Raw genomic sequence first — 19,761 nt, 5'->3', positions numbered from 1 at the left:
AGGCTCAATGATACTGAGACTTGCTCAAGTTTACATGGCAAGTGTGTGGTAGAGCCAAGACTAGAATCCAGTCTAGTAATTGCCAGTCCAGTACCTGTAACTGTGGGAACAGAGGGGGCAGGCTGTGGGTTCTGAACTGCAAGGCAGGAGGATTCCAGCATTACCACTCACTCCCCATGTAACCATGGGGGGTCTGTTGCCTTTTCTGAGCCTCAGCTTCCCTGCTAGAGAATCAGAAACAAGTCCAGTGAGCATGCCTCCTGGGGTGGCATGGGTGTGTACCCCACATCCCTCCCTTGAGGGCTGAGGCGCTGCTTTGCTTTACAGAATGGTTCCTTCTCCTTGGCATACACTCTGAGTGGGCACCCTGGATTCACTAATGTCCGGTTTGGCTTTGCCATGGCAACAATAGGGGATATCAGTCAGGATAACCTCACAGATGTGGCCATTGGGGCCCCCCTGGAGGGTTTTGAGGCAACTGATGGCAACAGCTTCGGCAGCGTGTACATCTACAATGGACGCCAGGATGGTCTTTCTACCAGCCCCTCTCAGGTAACCTGCAGGGCTCTCTTCAGCCTCTGCTCTGGGATTCTAACCTCCCCTTGAGGTGATGGCCTGAACCCCAATCCAGCTCCAGTTCTAACTGTCAGGTGGGTCCCAAGGGGTCAGGAGTGCCCAGTGAAGCCCCAAAGTTGCATGGAGGTTCCAGACCAGGGCTTTACCCCAGACACTTCCAGTGGGGTAAGAGGTGGTGGCAACATTTGTCTATTTCCTGACCTGTATCTCCCTTTTTTTTTGGCATTCCTGACCATGGAACTACCTCAGATTCATTTCCCTCTCTTTCTGTTCCCTCTGTGGCTCCTGTCCACGCCCCTCCCCAACTCCTCCCTGCCTAAACTCTCATCTCTCATGACTCCCTTGCCAGCCTCTCCTGTTACATATCTTGTGAGCACTTTTACCCACCCCAGATCGTAGTTTCTCTCCTAACTCTAGTCCTGTATGTCTAGATGTCTCCTGAGCACCTCACTGGATGGCCCCCCAGGCATCTCAATCTCATGCTGTCTAACCCAAAGCATCCTCTTCCCCCAGACCTGCTGCTCCTCTGGACGCCTTCCACTCATCCTCCACACATGTCCTAATGATTCTGCCTCCCATATCCAGCCCCTGGCCTGGCTCCTGTCTCTCTTTGTTCCCACCCCTGGCCTGGCTCCTCCTGATCCCCGTCTTCTACTCTGCGTCTGATTAGACAGGACCACCTCACTGCCCAGCCCTTCATCAAGCCTCCTTGTACCCAAATCTCCTTGTGTTCCCACTGTAGTGGCCCCTAGCTAGGTCCTCAGATGGCCCTGCTCTGCCCCATACCCTGCTTCCCTCACTCTTCCCATGTCAAGTCCCACCTGCCCTTCAGGGCTCCATTGGAATACCACTTCCCCTGGAAAGCCTTCTTTTTTCAGTTCCTCAACTGAGGGCTTCCTGGGTTGGGGAGGAAAGCTGATCATGCTGATTTGAATAAAACCCAAAAGGACTCCCCTTCTCCTCCATGCCTTGTGTTTCTCCCTCCACAGCGGATCAAAGCCTCAGCGGTGGCCTCAGGACTCCACTACTTCGGCATGTCAGTGGCTGGTGGCTTAGATTTGACTGGTGACCGCCTTCCTGACATCACCGTGGGCACCCTGGGCCGGGCAGCTGTGCTCCGGTAGGGGTTTACCCTGCCTTCTGTGGTCCCAAGTCCCAGCCTCAACCTAGTTAGCCTGCCTTCATTGACCCCATGAAGACATGGGGCGTGGGAATAAATGTGTCTTTTAAGGGCATCAGCTCTGGAATCTGCTCATTTGGCTTTGAACTTCAGTTCTCAATTAACCATGTGCCCTTGGGCAGGTTATTGTATTTGAGTCCAAATTTTCTCCTCTGTAAATGCGAATAACACTAGCCTCTACCTCACAGAGTTATATAGATTAAGAGAATCTTTGCAAGGTGTTTGGCACTGTGCTCAGTGAAGGCTGTTATTTTGATGATAAGAATTTCAGAGCTGCTGTGCTCCATCTCTAAGTGAATTATCAAATCACATGGCTGTAAATACTCTGGCAAAGCACCTATCTGCCCTGTGCCCTCCACTGAGCTCCAGACTTGGCTGTCTATTCAACACCCCTCTTGGCTGTTACTGTCAGGCATCTCAAAGTCTAAACATGGGCCTCATATTCTCACTCGATCCTCATTCTCCCAACCTGCATTTTCCCATGCTTCCCAGCTCAGTAAAGGGCGCCATTTATTCAGGACAAAAACCCAGGAGTCATCCTTGGTTCTTCTTTCCTTCTTCTGCCACTCCATTGACAAGATTTTGTTGGCTCTGCCTCCAAAAACCTCCCCATACAAGATGCTGTCATCTCTCACTTGCACCATTGCCATGGCATTCTTCCCTGGCCCCTCTCTTGGTGCTCCATTCTCCACACAGCGGCCAGAGTGATCCCTTTATTCAGCTGCTTAAAACTCCTCAGCAGCTCCCACTTAGAGAGTAAAAATCCAAATTCCTTCCTGTGGCCCATCCTCTCCATGGCCTGGCCCTGCCCATCACTCCATCCCCATCTCCTCTTACTAACCTCTATCTCACTAATTGTGCTCAAGTCCTGCCAACCTTCGTGTTCCTCAAACGAATCAAGCTCATTGCTGCCCCACACCCTTTGCACTAGCTGTACTTTCTGCTTGGAGTGAGGTTCTCCTTATCTCCAGCTCTTGTTAACAGATCTCAAATGTCTCATCAGTGAAGCCCTCCCTGATCACCCAGGCTAACTAGCCCCCAATCTCTGTTACCCGATTCTATTTTATTATCATAGCATTACCTGTACATAGTTTCTTCTTACTTGTTTATTGTCTGTTTTGCCAAGACTTGTCTCTTTCCCTACTGTATCCTGAAGATGCAGAATAGTGCTTGGTATACTCGAGATGTTCAATATTCATGGAATGAATGAATGAGCCAAGTGCTGAAGTCTTACGGTCACTTCTCATAGTTCTCTTTGCTGTCTCATTTAGCTCGAGACCTGTGGTTTACCTGAAGGTGTCCATGACCTTCACCCCTATGGCACTGCCCATTGGCTTCAACAGCAGTGTGAATGCTCATTTGTGTTTTGAAACCAGCCCTATGACCACAGTTGCTAACTCAGGTAACAGACAGCCTTGCTGACCGCCCCCCCACTCCTACCCCCCGCCGCATGCCAAGTGTGGTCATTCCTTGTTGGCTTCAGTAGGGGACAGGAAAAGAGGCCTGCCAGGGAGGGGTACGAGGAGTGTTATGAAGTCCTGGCGCTTGAAATCCCTCTATTAGAGCTTAGTTCCTTTGACATTAGGTTCTATTTAATGGGAAGTGCCACAGAAAAGGATGGTCTCCTATTAAATCCATACTATGAAGGGCTTTATCTGACCCCTGCTGGGAAGAGGGGCTCTGTATCCCTTCCTCAAGGATTAAGGATTGAATTCCTGAAAGAACACTCAGAAAAACGTAGCCAAGTCTCCATCTCCCATCTCGCCTATTCTGTACAGTAAGGGAATTAGCCCAGGTAATCTGTAAGGTGCTTCCAGCTCTGCCATCCTTGTTTTTACTCTAGGGTTTCTCTCTCCATTTTCTGAATTATTCTTCCTCCTCATTTTCTCCTTCAATCATAGCCTCTTCTCTGAGCCCTCCTTCCCCTAAGGGAGGACTGACTCAGTCCTGAGAATGGGTTTGGGGCTGGGGCACTGAGGGACGCTATCCAGGTGCCAGAAGACCATGATGAAAGTACTTTTGGGGCACCTGGGTGGCTCAGTGGGTTAAGCCTCTGCCTTCGGCTCAGGTCATGGTCTCAGAGTCCTGGGATCGAGTCCCGCATCGGGCTCTCTGCTCAGCAGAGAGCCTGCTTCCCTCTCTCTCTCTGCCTGCCTCTCCATCTACTTGTGATTTCTCTCTGTCAAATAAATAAATAAAATCTTTAAAAAAAAAAAAAAAAGAAAGTACTTTTGAAGTGAAGAAACTAAGGAATCCATCACAAGGGACTGGGTGGGGATACCACTCAGGAGGGGCTCTTAAGGCAGGCAGGCGAGGGGTGCTTTTTCTCAGGCTTATCCACTCCAGCCTCATTATGAAGGTCTGGTCTTCATTCCCAGGCTTCAGAGAGACATTTCTGAACTTCACAGTGGATGTGGATGTGGTGAAGCAGAGGAAAAGGCTGCAGTGTTCAGACAAGAGTAATTGTCAGAGCCACCATCGGGAGTGGGACACCAGTATGTCCCAGCTTTGTGAGTCCCTCCTGCTTATTCCCACAGAGGGAGAGGTAAGTGGGGTTTAGAAGAAAGTCCAGAGGAGTGTATGTTGTTGAGAAAAGATTTGAGGTGCATGCAATGAAAGATATATACCCAAAACAAACTAGGCAATTAAAATAATCCTAATAGATTAAGAACCACATAATGGCATGAGAGATGGAGTTAATTGTACTGGAACTCCAGGGTAAAGAACTCTGCTGAAATGGAACATTAATTATACCTCTGAGCTTCCTAGAACTTCAGCACAAAGGGAAATGCTCTAATGGCTGACATTTTTCTTGGTAAAAAATTAGGAATAATAGGGGTTCTTCCCACCTCGTGTCTTCTCACCTCACCTGGTAGTAGCATTGGAGCTGAGTGCTTTTATATGAATGAACATCAGCAAAATTGAATGAGAAAGTAGAAATCAAGACAAAGTCATTTATAAAGGTGCTAGAGACAGAAAAGAAATGTATTTGTCGGCTTTCAGAGCCTGACGGGACCTAGAAGGACCTCTAAGGATCATTTATTCCGGTAAACTCGTGATGATGCTTCTGCCTACACATGTGTTCCTATGTCTGTTCAGAGTGTTAATTGGATTAGGAAAGAGTTTCTAGCAAGTCTATGCCTTCCTTAAATAAAAGCTACATTTCCCATGCAGGAATCATGCTCACCTCCTCTGGGGTGTTCAAAGCTCCCACCATGGCTGAAAGGCTCACTTAAGGAGAATAGCCAATGGCACCCTACGGAATCTCCTTTATCTTCAGCTTTTACCTTTCTAATATGTTCCTCCAGGTTGCTTTGAGAAAGATCTTTATTAACACAGATGTGGCCATGATTCTTCCCTTCTTCCCTTCCATTTGCCCTCCAAAAAAAAAAAAAAAAAAAAAAAATCGAATTGGTTTTTAACTCCTGTTGGGCAGAATCCCTTTGTGTTTGGGATGGGAACCAACAGGAGTTATTAGGCCTGAGGGCAGAGCAGATCAAGTGAGATTTTTTTTTTTTCCCACAGCTCTAGGCAGCTTGGTTGAAAGAAGTTTCCCTTCAGCTTGGCTTATTTGGAAGAGGCTTACAACTTCTGACTCACCACTTGCATTGTTTATTTCTCATTATGACACATTAAAATTATAAGTATTCTCCTTGTTCTCTTGTCCCCCACATGCCACTTTGACCCTGCATTACTTGGTGACTCTGTAGCTCTGTGAGGAGGACTGCTTCTCCAACATCAGTGTCAGCATCAGCTACCAACTCCAGACCTCAGAAGGCCAGAGGGACCATCCCCAACCCGTTTTGGACTTCTACACTAAACCCTTCACCATCTTCCAGGTGACTCAGCTATGTGAGACTCTCCTGGGAACCACACACAACAAGCACCTGTTTCTCTAACTTCAAAGACTGTTTAAAATTAGGAGGGCTCTCAGATAGTATTTGGGCCCCTTGCCGTTTAAATGGGGGAAATGGAGTTCCTAAGATGGTGTTAAATTGCCTAGGGCCTTACTGGTGGGTAACACAAAGTCTCCAAACCACATGCAAGGTTAGTTCCTTCATGTTCACAGAAAACGTGCTTGCTCCATTTTTAATGATGCATAGAAATATGTCGTCCAGCTTGGCAAAGGTCTCTGATGAGGTGTGGTGGAGTTCCTGGTGTGATGGGGGTTCTGCATGGGGCCTGAACTAGAGTTAACCTCCTCTGTGCTGTAGACAGGATGCCCTTTAGTGCACCTGCTGACCCAGGTCCTGACCATGGCCTTCAGCTGAGTGTCTGGCCTACCACACCTATACCCTAACAGGCAGGTAATTTCACAAGAAACTTCTCTCATACTAAGGGAATTCTGAGGGCAAAATAAACAGTCAGATTTCCCAATTCCTTGCTATCTAAGGTGATTTGGTTCCCACCTAGGCCCTGGCCCCCATGGTATTCTGTCAGTCTTCATTTAGAGAATCTTATGGCATATAGAAAACTCAGCAAGATCAAAGTGACAACGTGACCATTTAAGTAATAATTACAGTCAGCTGGAATTAGTTGCATTTCCAAAAAGGAAGAGAAGTCAAAAGCAGCTCATACTGGCACAGAAAAGCTTCAGGTAGTATAAGTTTATTTCCAGGTAATCATAGGACACTCATGACTAGTAGTTTTACAACAGTGTTCTACATAAATTAAATCATATAATTCTTTGGCTCAGATTTTGGCCAATATCCAATGAATCAGTCACAAATAGTAAAGAAATAAGAGAGTAGCATAATCAGGGTAACTGTTTTTTATTGCCCATTTGCCCAGGAAGAGAGAGAATCAGATTCCCTATGAGTGAAGATTGTCAGCTTGATTATTTTAGGCAAGAAATGTTATTTTAAATGTATTTATTTATTTATTTTAAAAAATTTTATTTATTTGACAGAGAGAGAGCGCATGAGATCACAAGTAGGCAGAGAGGCAGGCAGAGAGAGAGGGGGAAGCAGACTCCCCGCTGAGCAGAGAGCCCAATGCGGGACTTGATCTCAGGACCCTGAGATCATGACCTGAGCTGAAGGCAGAGGCTTAACCCACTGAGCCACCCAGGCGACCCTGTTATTTTAAATTTATAATAGTCTACTTATTTTGTAAAGAGTTTTTAAAAATTTGACGGCAAGTTAGATGATTCAGAAAAGATTAAGAGAACTAATGTGACAAAATTTTATCAATAAGTAGATGATTACTACTTATATATATTTTGGTATTTTAGAACCTTTTTATTTTGAAATATTTGGCTCACTAAAAAAATTAAAGAATATTCCAAAGAATTCCCATGTATCTTTTATTCAGATTCCCTGAAAGTTACCATTTTGACATTTTAACATATTTGCTTTATCATTCTTTCCCTCCAACTTATACATATACACACCCATATGTGTGTGTATATATGCATATCACACATTTATATTTTGCAGCCATTTGATACTAAATCACAAATATGATACCCCTTTACTCCCAATACTTCAGTATATATTTCCTAAAAAACAAGAACATTCTCTTATAAAACCACAGTACAAGGATCAAAATCAGGAAATTAACGGTGACAAAATGCTATGTTATCTAATGTACAAACTTTACTCAGATGTCACCAGTTGTCCTATTAATGTCCTGTATAGCAAAAGAGAACAATTTCTTTTTTTTGGCCCAGGATCATTCATTACATTTTTTTCAGGACTTATTTTTAGACTCCTTTAATCTGCAATGATATCTCAGTCTGTCTTTGTTTTTTATGACCTTACTATTTTTGAAGGATCAAATAGGCCACTTCTTTTATGGAATATGTTTCCTCATGATTAGATTCAGGTTATGCATTTTTGGCAGGAATAGCACAGAAGTGGAGTTGTGTCCTTCCAAGTGCCTATGCATCAGGAGGCATATCATATAATTAATAAATATGTTATAGGGAGATGCTTTGAAATGCTTTGAGTGTATTTATATCTTATGTAACATCCATTCACAATTCTTACCTAAATAAATTATTACTTTGATGTCCAGCAAAGAGATTTTTAAAAAAATTTATTCCATCAATAAAATGGGTGTGGAGAAATTATTTGGTGTTGGGTTAGGCACATAGATGTTTCCAAAGAATGAGTTCTAGCTGGGAGCTTGGTTTAATCCTGCTCTCTTCCACTACGATTGAGTGAAAAACAAGCTACTTCACTGTATTAAAAGCAAAACTAAAAAATTTGCCTCAAACTGTTGACCTAGCCAGATAGAGCTCCAGGATCTGACTTCTGCAAACTGTATCTCCCTTCTCCACGAAGTAGGCTTCCTTTCTAGCTCTGAGTTCCCATTCCAGCTCCAGGCCATGGTAACAGTCTTTGCAGAAAGCTGCTGAGGTGGTCACTGCCTGCTGAGGACATAAATACTGCTCTCTTACAGAGAATCTCTTATAGAGATTCTCCTATTAAGGATCTGCCTATGTTTCCTGCATAATAAAAAAAGTAGATGCAGCTCCTTTAGAAAATTTGATCTTTCTGAAATAAGTCAAGCAGAGAAAGACAATTATATAGTTTCACTCATATGTGGAATATAAGAAATAGTGCAGGGGGACCATAGAAGAAGGGAGGGAACTCTGAATAGGAAGAAATCAGAGAGGCAGACAAACCACCGAGAGACTCTGGACTCCGGGAAACAAACTGAGGGTTACAGAAAGGAGGGGGATGGGTGTACGGGGTAGCCAGGTGATGGCTATTAAGGAGGGCACGTGGTGATGAGCACTGGGTGTCGTATGCAACTAATGAATCGTTGAACACTACATCAGAAACTAATGATGTGCTATATGTTGGCTAATTGAACATAACAATTTTAAAAAGGAACATTTCAACTAGTTAAGTTGAAAGAAAAAGGATCTTTCAACTTAACTAGGGCTGTTCAACCTTGACTGGGCCTTTTGGAGCCTATGTAAACTTCCATATTAGTTTGTTTTAGTGGAAGCAAGATTATAAGGGGAAGACTGGCCATGGGGGACAAGAACCTCACAGGACTAGACCTGATAATATGTGATTAGGTATATCCTATTCCTGCCCCTGCTGTTCCTGTCTTTACTTGTAAAGGGACTAAGGAAGCTTCTTTTCACTTAGGTTTTCTCCCCCAAGTGTTCAAATTAGTGAGTTGTGAACACTGCTGCTTAATTCACATGATATAAATGTGACAGACACCCCCACCTTTCCATGAAGGTCACCACATTTTTTACCTTGACCAGAGGCCCGAGTCATGGTGTACCTATGTTGTAAGACGAAGCACACTCCCTACCCCTGACAGGTCAAGGAATGTAAGTCACAGCTCTCTTGGCCCTATGGGCCCCCCCCCCCCCCCCGGTCTATCAGCCTTCACTCCCTTGTACCTGTACTTCTCAGAGTCCAAGGAAGGATAAGTATGTCTTAAGGAGAAGATCATGAAGCAAAGCTACATGGCGGTGTTCCTGGACTGACCCCTGTTTCTCTCTGCTTGGTTACAGCTGCCCTATGAGAAGAACTGCAAGAATAAATTGTTTTGTGTTGCTGAGTTACAGATGGCCACCACTATCTCTCAGTGAGTTGGACCCAGTCATCATAGTTTCTGCAATTAACTTCCTTCTGAAGGCTTACCTGGGCAAAGCCCTCATCAAAATTGACCCAACCTCATGGCCCACAAAAGGCTTTGCAAGTATTATCTCACTGGGTCCTCAACCATACCATGAGGGAGGCAAGAGATTTGTATCCCTCAGTAGGGAACAGACTCAGTGCTTGGAAGGACTGTGTGTGGTCACAGTGCTCAGTTGGTGGACTCGAACCCAGGTCTCTTGACATCCTGGATAATGCTACTTTAATAACCCAGTGTCCCTTGCTCCTAGGACTATCTCAGTTAGAGGTAGCCTCTTCCTTGACTCACCTCTTAACCAAATTACTTAACTAATTCATTAAATATTGACGGAGCATCTCCTCTGTGCCAAGCACTCCACAAACATGCTGAAGATACATCAGCAAACAACATAGACAAAAATTCTTGCCCTCCTGGTGTTTTAGGTGGAAAAGATAATAGGTAAATGTAATATTGATGAGATATACGTAGTACCCTATGAAGAAAAAACAGGGAAGGTGGGAGAAAGTGCTGGGTAGGCGTGGGTTGCAGTTTTATTTTTTAATGTTTTTTTTAAAGATTTTATTTATTTATTTGACAGAGATCACAAGTAAGCAGAGAGGCAGGCAGAGAGAGAGAGAGAGAGAGAGAGGAGGAAGCAGGCTCCCCGCTGAGCAGAGAGCCCGATGCGGCACTCGATCCCAGGACCCTGAGATCATGACCTGAGCCAAAGGCAGAGACTTAACCCACTGAGCCACCCAGGTGCCTGGGTTGCAGTTTTAGAATGGTCAGAAAAGGGCTCACTGAGCTGATGTTTTGGTACACACAGGAGGAGGTTGAGGGATGAACTAGGTGGGTGTCTGCAGGAAGAGCAACTGCAAATGCCCTGAGATGGGAGCATGGCTTGTGGGTGGAGGAATGGCCAGGACACCGGTGTGATTAAAGTAGGATGAAGAAGGGAAGGGTAAAGCCGGGGCAGGGAGAATCGTTATTCACGGTTTCTGAGGCCCTGCATAAAGGCTCTTACTGTGGACTAGTAAGCCAGAGGAATGACAGAATCTCGCATTTTAACAGGCTCATTCTTGCTGCTGTGTTGTAGACTACAGGAGAAAAGATGCGAGCAGGGAGATAGTAAGGATCTATTAGAATTCAGGTGCAAAGTGATGGTGACTTGTCCACAGTTTTAAGCAGTTGAAGGTGGTTATATTTTGAAGTTAGAGCCCACAGGATTTTTTGATGGATTAGATGTGGGGAGTGAGAGAAAGAGAAGGGTCTAAGGCAGCTTCCTTCATTTCATCCTGAGCATCTAGAACTTTGCAGTCCAGTACAGTAACTATTAGTCACATTTGGCTATTTAATTAAAATTAAGTATAATTAAAATTTTAGTTCCTCAGTTGAACTAGGCACATTTCAAGGCCCTACATCCACATGGGGCTGGTGATCTTCAGTAGCATAGATACAGGCTATTTCCATTCTTGCAAAAGTTCTGTTGGATCACACTGAACTCCAGAATAATGGCAATACCAAGAACTGAATTGGCGTAGGAAGCCTTTAGAAGAATGATCTTGGAAGGCAGGGTGGAGAGGAAGAGATAAGGAGTTTGGCTTTGGACATGTGATGGTCTTAAAATACCCTCCCTGGCTACTAGTGCTGTATATGGAACATGGTACTGATGGCCTGTTGGCCAGGGTAGGCATCTGTGTGGAAGAACACCGATGCCTAATCCTAGTAAGCCTTTTTGTAGACATTTGTAGGACTAGCCTATCTCAATTATTGAGGATCCAATTGAAGACTTTTGAGTGCTTTGGAATCCAGCCTAAAAAACAGATGCAGCTGTTTCCAACAGTAATTAATTACAGCCGAGAAATTCCCTCCCACCCAGCTCCTTGTGATACGTAGCACACACAACTGGCCCCACACCGCCCCCTAGTGTAAGTAGTAATTAGTCTCTTCCTTTTTTCAAAAGCATTATTGAGTCTAATCCTTAGCATCCAAACATTTCAGTGTTTTCCACCTTTTTCTGGATATTGGTCTCCTAAAGAACCTAAGGAAAACTACAGACCCTACTCCGTAGAAGATCACATGTTCATACATAAGTGTTTGCATTGGGGGCTTTCCGAAACTATCCATGGTCCTTCGGTTAAGAACCCCTGTGAAATATTCCAGTGGCTCCCAGAGCCCTCTCCTGGGCTTTAGAACAGTATATCCAACTGATGTTTCAACATCTCTACCTTACATCATTGGCACTTCTCATTATACCCCTAAGTGAACTCATCTGGTCAACTGCCACCCTGGTGGTGGTACTCTGGTCTCCCCCATGAAGAGCACCACTTGGTCATACATTCAGGACTTATCCTGGATCACTTTCTCTGTTGCTCTGGTTGCAAGTGTGGCTTTACTGTATCTGGCTTCAATCCCTTGTGTCTATTGCCACTACTACTATTTTACACAGGCATTTGCCATCTCTCAATTGGATTTCCACATACAGCAGGCTCTAGCTATCTCTGCCCCCTCTCTCCCACTGATCAATCTATTCTCTTCTCAGCTGTGCTAAAACAAAAGCAATATAACAACAAAACACATGTCACGTTGCTTCCCAGAGCTTCCTATCCTATTTTTGAACATTTTGGATGGTTAGGAGATTTTCTTTGTATTGTTAATAGTGGATAGTGGTTTTATACTCTGGGGCCCCACAGCACCTCAGCAGACTGAAAGAAGCTCTCACAAATCCCCCAGTCTGAAAAGACTGTTTTAAACCACTCTTTAAACTGGAAGGGCCTGAATGAGTTTGCGAATGGGAAACTGAGGCCAAGAAAGAGGCAGGGACAGTATCTGTCTCAGATACTTCAAGCAGCTCAGTCTCTGGTATTGAGCAGAATATCTGCCACAGAGAAAGTACTCCGTAAGTATATGTGAAATGTATGAACTTGGGAGAATGAAGTATCTTGCCTAGGGTTGCAGTGATTTGGTAGTAGAAAGAGGATTTAAATATAATTTTCCCAACCGTCTTTTGAGAATGCTAGACCTGAGGCAAATTAGTTAGACTCTCTTAGCTTCTGTCCTTTTCTATGAAATGGAGAGTAACCATACTATTTTATAGGGTTATTGTGAGGATTAATTCAGGATGTGAAGTATTTAGCACAGTCCCTGCCACATAGAAATCAACATGGTAGCCGTTATCATCATCTCACACACCAACTGAGGTGTGTGTTGTGGTCCAGGCATTTGTTTATGTTGAGCGGAAGAAAATCTAGGCAATCTAAGGAGTTAAGAATGTACTAATGTACTGCTTGTCATTCTTAAAGATTAAATAAACTGGTAACTTGTTTCTATTTGTCTATCCGGTGTAGGCAGGAATTGGTGGTTGGTCTCACAAAGGAGCTGACTATGAACATTAACCTAACTAACTCTGGGGAAGATTCCTACATGACGACCATGAATTTGAATTACCCCAGAAACCTCCAGTTTAAAAGGATACAAAAGGTAACAGTGAAATATGCCACACATGGCTTTCCCTCCCTGTATGCCTGCTTTTTTATGGAAAACCTCCCAACTGGTCTCCCTGCCTCCAGTCTCATCCTGATCCATCCAATAAATAATTACTAATGAGATGAATCCCCTCCAAACCACTACACTCCAAACCACAGCTGTGCTGTGAGTCCAATCACGCTACTCTCTGTCTCCAGAACCTTCAGTGCGGCTGTTCTGCAGTCACTTTCTTGCCTGCAGCCTTTCTTAACCAGGGTTCTGAGAGGGGAAAAAAAAAATCTCTAACACATGAGCCTGCACTGGGAAAGTAAGAATCTGCCCTTTCGCTCATGAGCCTGGGGTCACAGCCTGGAAGCTGGCTGCAAGAAAACAGGAAACAGTGTTTCTCCCAAGGACATCCTGCAGTTGCGAAGTACTGTAACACTGAGAAATCTTCTCAAAAACCATAGGCAATCAGAAAACTTTGCTGCTTAAAGTTCTATCTGTAATTATGAAATCATTTCACTTGACTAGAGAATATAAGTCACTTTAAAAAGAAGCAGTCTTATTTTCCATCTGGGGTACAGAGTTTCAGATACAGCATTTCTGGACACAACTTTACAACTCCCTAAGAGTTTCCAAAGGAATGGGTCCCTGGGTCCAGAACTGATGTTGATGGACCCTTTGATACACAACCCTGCTTTAATTAGAGCCCACCAAAACTCTGCTTTACCTCTATATTACCTGAACTCCACTCTTCCCCACCATCCCTTAATAACTGTTTTGGATTTTGTTTGGTGAGACACCACAGTGCAGTTTTCTCATGGTAAGGAGTCAGTAAACCTTGCTTTGTCAGGTTACAGATTTGTCCCTAGGGTCTTAGGCTATTTGGGCTAGGACAGCATCTATTATATGAAAATAATGAAATTATCTCATAAGCTTCTCAAGTGGAATCAGTGCTGCACTATCCTTGGGAGAATTAAGAAAAGTGCCACTGAAATCTCCTTCCGTATTCAGTGGTCCAGGTGAAGAGCCCTGGTTGAGAAAGGCTGTGTGGCAGTGTGGGGCCTCATGCTAGCCTTCCAGCCCATCCCAGTATGATAGGTTTGCACAGCTCAAATGTCTCCTACCCCTGAAGATTTTATAGATTCCTCCTAGTTGGATTTTACCTCTTGCAATACTGTCTTTCCTTGTACCTTCCACAGAACCACTTGGGCCTTGTATTTAAATTCCTCAACAATCTATTGATCCCTTCTGCCCAGCTTGGGAGAAAGACAGAAACCAAGTCTGATTAGTGTCCCAAGGCTCCTGGCAGATGTCTGGCATGTAGAAAATCGTGAATGTTTGTTGAATTGGTATCAGGAAACTGCTTCTTTTCTTGCTCTTTTAAGAACAGTGTCTTCTCTGTGTTAACAGCCTCCTTCTCCAGACATTCAGTGTGATGACCCGAAGCCAAATGCTTCTGAGCTGGCCATGAACTGCAAGATTGGTCACCCTGTACTCAAGAGGTCATCTGTGAGTGTTTGGATTGGCTGACTCTTCTCACTGTCTTGGAGGTGGTGTCTCCTATATCCCAGTGTCATTTGAATCTTAGCAGTGGTCTCCACATTTCCCTTTATTGCAATCTATCCACAGCAGAGCTTAGAGCTACCAAGTTTGCTTTCAAAGTAAGGAGTGGTGGCTGGGGGATACAGCCACAAACTGTTGACTCAGCCCCATACAGCAGAGTGAAGTTGGGAGTAGTATGGGAAGAGCAGCAGGCCCAAAGTTACTAGTGGTCAGTGAATCCCTCATCTGCCACTGATGGTCTTTGTGCTGTGCTCTGAAATGGTTTCCTCAGCTGCGAAAGAGGAATAATGCTGTCTGCCCTGCTTACTCCATATTGACATTGTGTTGCTTATGTGGAATAATGGATGTGGAGGCATGCTGTGCTAAAAAATGTGAGGCATAATAATTGTTTCCCAGGTCAGTTTAGTTAGTAGAAAGCAGTTTGAATTGTGAGTGGTAGGGAGGAATCAGGTGACCTTTTCTTTTTCCTTTTTTTAAATAGGCAAACTTTTCAGTAGTTTGGCAGCTAGAGGAGAATGTCTTTCCCAACAGGACAGCCGATATCACTGTGACAGTCACCAAGTAAGTGGGCCCTATGTCCAGGCTGTGGCCCTGGAAAAAGTCTCCCTCCCATGTGCATGTGTAAGAGCTGTGGCTCTGTCACTGCCCAAGAAGAGCCTCAGTGAAGCCACAGAAGGAATCTGTGCTGCTGCAGTGACTTGGTTTTCCCTTATTATCAGAGTTGTTAATTTTTAAATGTCCTTTTTTATTGACACACAAAACAAAACTATGGTATAATCTAGTAAATGAGCCTTGGACAGAGGTTCTATTCCTGTCATTTCACTTGGAGAAGCCCCGCCATCTGCAGTATGGGTATAGTGGTGGGAAAGGGTTCTCAAACAGGGATGATTCTGTCCATCAGGGGCAATGCCTGAAAACATTTTTGGTTGCCACAACTTGTGGGGTGCGGGAATGCTTCTGGTATCTAGTGGATAGAGGCCAGGGATGCTGCTAAACATCACAGAGTATACAAGATGGTTTCTCACAAAAAATTATTTGGCCCAAAATGTCATTATTGTCAAGGTTGAGAAAACCTTTTTAAACCAATGTTTCTGCAACTGTGGTCTTCTAGCAAGTCTTCTGCACTCTAATTACTTATCTTCAAGCATCTTTTCTTATCTGACTTTCCCTGACCCCGAGAAGCCAAGGTATATAAGCAGCTGTGAACAAAGTGGATGAGCTGTGAACTGACATTCTTATTTCCTAGTTTCAATGACAGAAATTCTTCAGTCAAACAGAGCCACAGCCTTCAATTCAAGCATGCCTTCATCGCAGTTCTTCCGAAGTAAGTACTTCCAAGGGGCCAACACCTGCAGCTTTCAGGTGGTCAGAGTGGATGCAAGCATTCCCCATCTCGGACAGGAAGCTGCTTAAAATCCAGGCTCCCACTGATCGCTAAGGGATGAAGTTTGGTCCCAGAAACCCCATGGTAGTAATCAAGGAAGGAGCAGTACCAACTGGTCTTAATACTAAAGGTTACTGACATAATACTAAGGAGGGAAGAGAGGTGCTGTGGGATTGGGAAAGAAGGAAGGCGAAAAGTAAGGCCACCAAGGATTAACAATTAGACACAGAACCAGCCCAAATATACAGAATTCAAATATTTCTACCTGAACTGCCCTACCACCACTTTACATTTTGATATTCAGCTTTGATTCTTCTTAAGGATATGGTGCCCTCTGTCCTAGTGTATCCAACTGGTAGCATTCAACTCATTTGAAAGAAAGAGGCCTTGAGGCCTAACAAATATCCTCTCATTTGCAGACCTTCAGTGATGTACATGAACACAAGCCAGGGGCTTTCTGTCTACAAAGAATTCCTCTTCAATGTAAGTGCTTAATGCTTACTATTGCAAAGTTACAGGTGGCAAAACAACACCAGTTTTGATTTCCCATTCTCTGATTTTATTTTGTAGATACATGGGGAAAATCTCTTTGGAGCTGTATTCCAGCTGCAAATTTGTGTTCCAATCAAATTACAAGGTCTCCAGTTTATAAGAGTGAAGAACCTGACGAAGATTCAGGTACTTAGAAGTTTTTTTTTCTTTTGTTTTTTATCACAATCACCTCTCTTTCCAGAGTGACTGTGGATTCTTAAAGGTGTAAAACTAGAATTCTAGGAAAGGAGTAAAAACAAGTCTAGTTAACTTAGGAACACATTAGGAGTAAATTACCAGTCATGTTCACAAGAAATAGCAACCATTCGGTTCTTAAAACATTTCAGTTTTCCTTCCCTTGATGAAAAATAACCAAAAATTCAAACCTTTTTAAAACCCATGGACATATTTATTTTCCCTTTGAAAAACTGATAAATTCTGCTTCTTTGTAATTGACAAATAATTTTGATAAACAGGTACTTCTTGCCCTTCTCCCTATAAATTTACTATCTTTCCTCCCTCCAGTCTGTCCCTGTCTCTGCTTTGCTGCAGCTCCTTTGCTCTCAGTTGACTTCCCTTATGATACCCACAGCCATAGGCTCTGATCACTATGAAAGCTGAGGCCTTTGGCTTTCCTGAATTTTTTTTTTGCTCAGGGTTTATGAAATGTCAAGGTTCAAAAATGAATATATGGAAAGGCATTTACAGAATGGAGTCTGTTGACAAAAAGAGGGCTTATATATTGTAATCATTTGTTCCCAGGTATAGTTTATTTTTAAAGAACATTTGTTAATTTCTAGAAACGTTTAGAATGGGAATTCCACCCTGCTCTGGGGATGGAGATTGAAAATAGCATCAGGGGCTTTAAGACCAGTGTCCTCTCAGTTTGGGCCAGTAAGGCACCTCTGGCTCATTTAAATAGACTGTGCTGGCAAAGCAAGTCAGTGGCAGAGCTGAAGTTCAGCATTGTCCTATAAAAATGCTGGATCTTTCTCTTCATTTGTTTCATGGCAGGGGTGTTACATTTAATCTTGAAGGTCATCTGTTTCAGAATCTTATCTGTTAGGTAATGGAGCCAGAGCACATTATTGTAAGGGTGATATTCACCCCAGCAGTTGTTGTTCTCCTTCCTCATTAGCCTATAGATCTCAAACTGGTAGTCACCTTCACCTGTAAATAGGTCCTCATCCATGGAAATGTCACAGAACACCACAATCCCATCCCGCTCCAACCGTGACAGTGTGTAGTCAATGATATTGACTTGCAATCCACGGGTGGGGATACTGCTTGTCTTCCCGTTAAGGGTGTAGTGGAGCTCTTTGAGGCTGGTTTTCTTTAAGAGCACGTTCCCCCAGTGTAAGTCTCGGTGCTCAAAGTGCAGTGATGCCTCTGCTACCGCGAGGGATGCCGTGATCTGGTGTAGGATGCTCTTTGCAGTAGCCATGGAGGACAACTTCGTTCTCATTTGTTCTAAGTCAGTCCCTCCAAACTCAAATTCCAGTACAATGAAGAGCTGGTCTTCCTCAAAAAAGTCAGGCCGGTCATTTGCAGACCCTTTAGTTGAGTTGTAATGGTCCCAGGCTTGGAGAAGCAAGGGAGGGTAAGATCCTTGAACACAGTGCACTGAGTTCAAACCAATAAAGCCTTCCGTACGGTTGCATACCTCATCAGACAAGAGGCTCAACTCTTTGGAGATGATTATCTCTGGCAGAATTTCCTCAAAAGTTTTTTGATGGGCTCCATTGACTAAATCTGGTCCTTCAATAGCAATGATTTTTAGGGCAACAGGTGTGTGATTAGCCACTGTTTGAAACACTTCTCCAAACACTCCTTCCCCAATCTTCTGACAGCACTCCAATTTTTCTGTGGAAAGGCAATGACTAAAGGGGATAGGACCTTCCTGATTGCATTCCCCATAAACTTTCTCAGCATCAGATGCCTTTTTGTCTGTGACATGTAATGTCTTTAAGGGGGTTAGCAAATACATGGAAGAGCAGCGCCAAGGAGACAGAGCACTATTTGTTCTGTTCATAACAGGAGGGTTTGAATATTCGGATATGAGGGACTCAGAGAGAGAACTGGCAATGGTGTGGCTGCTGCATACTTCAGACACAGCAGTCACCATCTTCTTCTTGTGGAAACTGAAGGAAGCCCTGGCTTTGGTCCAAGAGCAGTCGTTCTGTAAATGAGTCAGGTCCTGGGTGAGGAATGAGTCTTTTTCCATCTTTTGGCTCTTCTTAAACTGGTGATAATGGAGAAGGGAGGTTTCTGCTGTTTCATGAAGTTTCCTTTTTCGCCTAGGCCCAGTTCTCTCAAACCTGTTGATTTCCCCAGGTACAATACAGCCCTTGCAACCATCTGCCTCCTCGTCCATCTGGGCAGCCCCTTGAGACCCAATCTCTTGACAGGAGTCCTGGTCTGTGGCCCTCTTCTTATCGATGCTTGATAAACCTGGCCTCTCCAACCTCTTCCCAGCCCATTCCCTTTCACAGCAAGACTCCCTCATATTCTTCCCATCTGCCGCAAACTCAGAATCTTCAGGGTTTCCAGAGTCCATAAGACTAAAGAGAGCTGACCTGAGGCTGGCGTGGGCTTGGTGGGCCAGTCTGGTGAACCTGCTTCCTCCCGCTGCTGCCTCCTGGAAGCCATGGAGGGATGTTGGGTCCGGGGAGGCTGCTGGGAGATGGAAGCCGCTCGGGACTTCGGAGGCCGCATCCAGAGAGGCGGAGGGGCCAGGGCCGGGAGAGGCCAGACTGTTGAACAGGGAGGCACTGGTGCCCAGCTCGCCGCCGTCCTCGGGCTGGTCGCACGTACTGAGGTCCGGGCTGAGGCGGCCTGGGTTGCCCTTAGGAAAGGGCGGCGGTCCAAGCGGGCCGCAGGGGGTGCTGCACTTTTGCGGAGGCCGAGCTCGCAGCCTCAGGCGTCGTGGAGTCACGATCAGACTCGGCCAGTCCTTGGAGGCTTGGCCGCCAGGGCGCCTCCGCCGCTGACTTACCGGAACGTCGAGGAAGTCAGGGTCGTCGGGATCGTCGGAAGCGATAGACCCCGAGGGACCGTCGCTGCTACTACTGCTGCTGCTGAAAAAACGCTTCCGGTCTTGCGGCGGGAACCACTGCGCGACTGCCCGGTCCGGCCGCCGCCGCGGCCTCCCGCCGCCCACAGCCCCATACGTTCGGAAGAGGCGATTCCCGAGTCGCTGGCGTGACGCCGCCATGGTCGGCACCCGCCCGGAGATTCAAATGCAAACACCGCGAGACTTCCTTAAGACAGACGCACGGGCGGGCCTGACTGCTGGGTCCTAGCGCCCGGCCGTGAGCATGCGCATCACAACGGGTCCCGCGGGAGGTGGCGGGTGACTGGCAATTTGGCATCTTCTTATCCGTACTGTCATGGCTCTCGTTTCAGGCCAACACTAAGTGCAACTCCAGTCTGGAGAAAGAATGTGGGAAAGACCCCGTTTGGGTGAGCG

The 19,761-nt window shown here is 45.1% G+C and overlaps 2 protein-coding genes across 2 annotated transcripts in view; one reads left to right on the top strand and one right to left on the bottom strand.

The window, feature by feature from the left end:
• The window catches only part of ITGAE (integrin subunit alpha E), a 63,956-nt gene that overhangs the window by 35,917 nt on the left and 8,278 nt on the right, over positions 1–19,761 (top strand). The window contains exons 15-27 of the mRNA XM_059378507.1: positions 328–552; positions 1,566–1,696; positions 3,028–3,158; positions 4,135–4,301; positions 5,467–5,595; positions 9,240–9,313; positions 12,691–12,823; positions 14,225–14,323; positions 14,859–14,938; positions 15,624–15,701; positions 16,181–16,244; positions 16,332–16,439; positions 19,698–19,754. Of these exons, the coding sequence (XP_059234490.1) occupies positions 328–552; positions 1,566–1,696; positions 3,028–3,158; positions 4,135–4,301; positions 5,467–5,595; positions 9,240–9,313; positions 12,691–12,823; positions 14,225–14,323; positions 14,859–14,938; positions 15,624–15,701; positions 16,181–16,244; positions 16,332–16,439; positions 19,698–19,754 (1,476 nt within the window). The remainder of the gene's footprint in view (positions 1–327; positions 553–1,565; positions 1,697–3,027; positions 3,159–4,134; positions 4,302–5,466; positions 5,596–9,239; positions 9,314–12,690; positions 12,824–14,224; positions 14,324–14,858; positions 14,939–15,623; positions 15,702–16,180; positions 16,245–16,331; positions 16,440–19,697; positions 19,755–19,761) is intronic.
• Positions 16,446–19,751, bottom strand: HASPIN (histone H3 associated protein kinase). Its single transcript, XM_059378508.1, has one exon. It carries the CDS (start codon positions 19,504–19,506, stop codon positions 17,203–17,205), a length of 2,304 nt encoding a protein of 767 aa, XP_059234491.1. The 5' UTR covers positions 19,507–19,751; the 3' UTR covers positions 16,446–17,202.

The sequence above is a fragment of the Mustela nigripes genome, chromosome 16 (genome assembly GCF_022355385.1).
Source record: "Mustela nigripes isolate SB6536 chromosome 16, MUSNIG.SB6536, whole genome shotgun sequence".
NCBI lineage: Eukaryota > Metazoa > Chordata > Mammalia > Carnivora > Mustelidae > Mustela > Mustela nigripes.
The sequence above is the reverse complement of the archived record's forward strand: the minus strand, read 5'-3'. Positions and strand labels throughout refer to the sequence as shown.